This window comes from Alligator sinensis, unplaced genomic scaffold (genome assembly GCF_000455745.1).
Source record: "Alligator sinensis unplaced genomic scaffold, ASM45574v1 scaffold107_3, whole genome shotgun sequence".
NCBI classification, from domain to species: domain Eukaryota; kingdom Metazoa; phylum Chordata; order Crocodylia; family Alligatoridae; genus Alligator; species Alligator sinensis.
Genome location: NW_005842578.1, coordinates 956,253 through 957,721, shown reverse-complemented (window position 1 = coordinate 957,721; position 1,469 = coordinate 956,253). Strand labels below are relative to the sequence as shown.

The window sequence follows — 1,469 nt, the reverse complement described above, 5'->3', positions numbered from 1 at the left end:
GGGGGGGGGGGAAAGGGCGGAGAGAAGGCTGCATGCAGGAGAGGAGGGAAGGCTGTGCCCCGATGCCTGCAGCTGACCGGCCCCTGGGCTCTTGCAGCTGACACCGGAGGAGGAGGAGAAGCGCCGTGTGCGCCGCGAGAGAAACAAGCTGGCGGCGGCCAAGTGCCGGAACCGGCGCCGGGAGCTGACAGACCGATTGCAGGCGGTGAGTGCAACTACGGGCACTCGGGGCCGGGTGTGAGGAAGGGCGGCCATCTCCAGAGCCTCTCGGTCCGGGGGGCACGAGGCGTCTGGTTTAGGAATGGGGGGGGGTCTTCTGGGGACCGCGCGACTGTCTGTGTACCCCAGAAATCTCACGGTCTGGGCACAGGGGACGTGGGGACATCACACCCTGGCCTACAGGTGCTGCCTGGAGGGAGTCTGCTGGGAGGTGGCCTGAGTGACACGTCCCCCCTGCTGTGTCCCGGGCACTGGGAGGGGTTGGCGTTGCACCTTGGTTCTAGCGACAGTGTGGTGCCTAGGGGCATCCCACGGGTTACAGGAATGTAGGTAGTGCCTAGGGGCGTTCCACAGCACTGGCACGTGCCCTCGACCGTGTCCCGGGCACAGAGGAGGTGGATGGCATCTCACCCTGGGCGGTAGGGCTGGCATGTGGTACCTAGTGGCCGTCCCCCAGAGCCGGAACCCGGCCAGCTTCCCGCGCAGGGGCTGCTCTCTGCCAGGTCCCTCTGACCGTCGTTTCTGTCCCCAGGAGACGGACCAGCTGGAGGAGGAGAAGGCGGAGCTGGAGTCGGAGATTGCGGAGCTGCAGAAGGAGAAGGAGCGCTTGGAGTTCGTGCTGGTGGCCCACAAGCCGGGCTGCAAAATCCCCTTCGCGGACCTGCCGGAGCTGAGCGCCCAGCCCGGCCCCGCCGCCGAGGTGAGCTCCCTGGGCGCTCCCGTTAAGGAGGACCCGTTCGGGGGGGGCCCCCGTGCGGGCCCCCCCCCCCTGCCGTACCCGCCCGGCCCCGAGGGAGCCTTCCCGAGCTGTTGCTTTGCACACGGGGAGCTGCCTGGCGCCCTGGCCCCGGCTAACCCGTCCTATACTTTTGTGTCCCCCTCCCCAGAGGGAGCCACGTGTGGAGCCAGCCACCAGCGGAACAGCAGCAGCGACCAGTCCTCGGACTCCTTGAATTCCCCCTCGCTCCTCGCGTTGTGAAACGCGGACCCTACCCCGCCAGCCCCCCCGGCCGGGCGCTGGCCCCTGCCCCTGCCCCTGCCTCACCCGCCATGGCACCCACGCCCTGGCGGGCGCTGCCGTCTGCTCCCTCCCGGGCACACGTGGAGTGCGGGGCCCTGCCCCCTGCGTGTCTGGGCAGCCATGGACCGTGGGTTCCCCCCCCCTGCCTGTCCGGGCTGCGAAAGGCACTATCCCGTGCCTGCCTGGGCGCTCATGGACCAACGGGCACTGCCCCCCGCCTGACTGGGCA

General features: G+C 69.5%; 1 protein-coding gene across 1 annotated transcript in view; it reads left to right on the top strand.

Moving 5' to 3' along the window:
- FOSB (FosB proto-oncogene, AP-1 transcription factor subunit) overlaps window positions 1-1,463 on the top strand; it is a gene marked incomplete at its 5' end in the record, with an annotated part of 2,045 nt that extends 582 nt beyond the window's left edge. Inside the window, 2 exon segments of the mRNA XM_025214318.1 lie at window positions 98-205; window positions 752-1,463. Coding sequence (XP_025070103.1) covers window positions 98-205; window positions 752-1,198 — 555 coding nt within the window.
- Window positions 1,464-1,469: the final 6 nt, after the last annotated feature.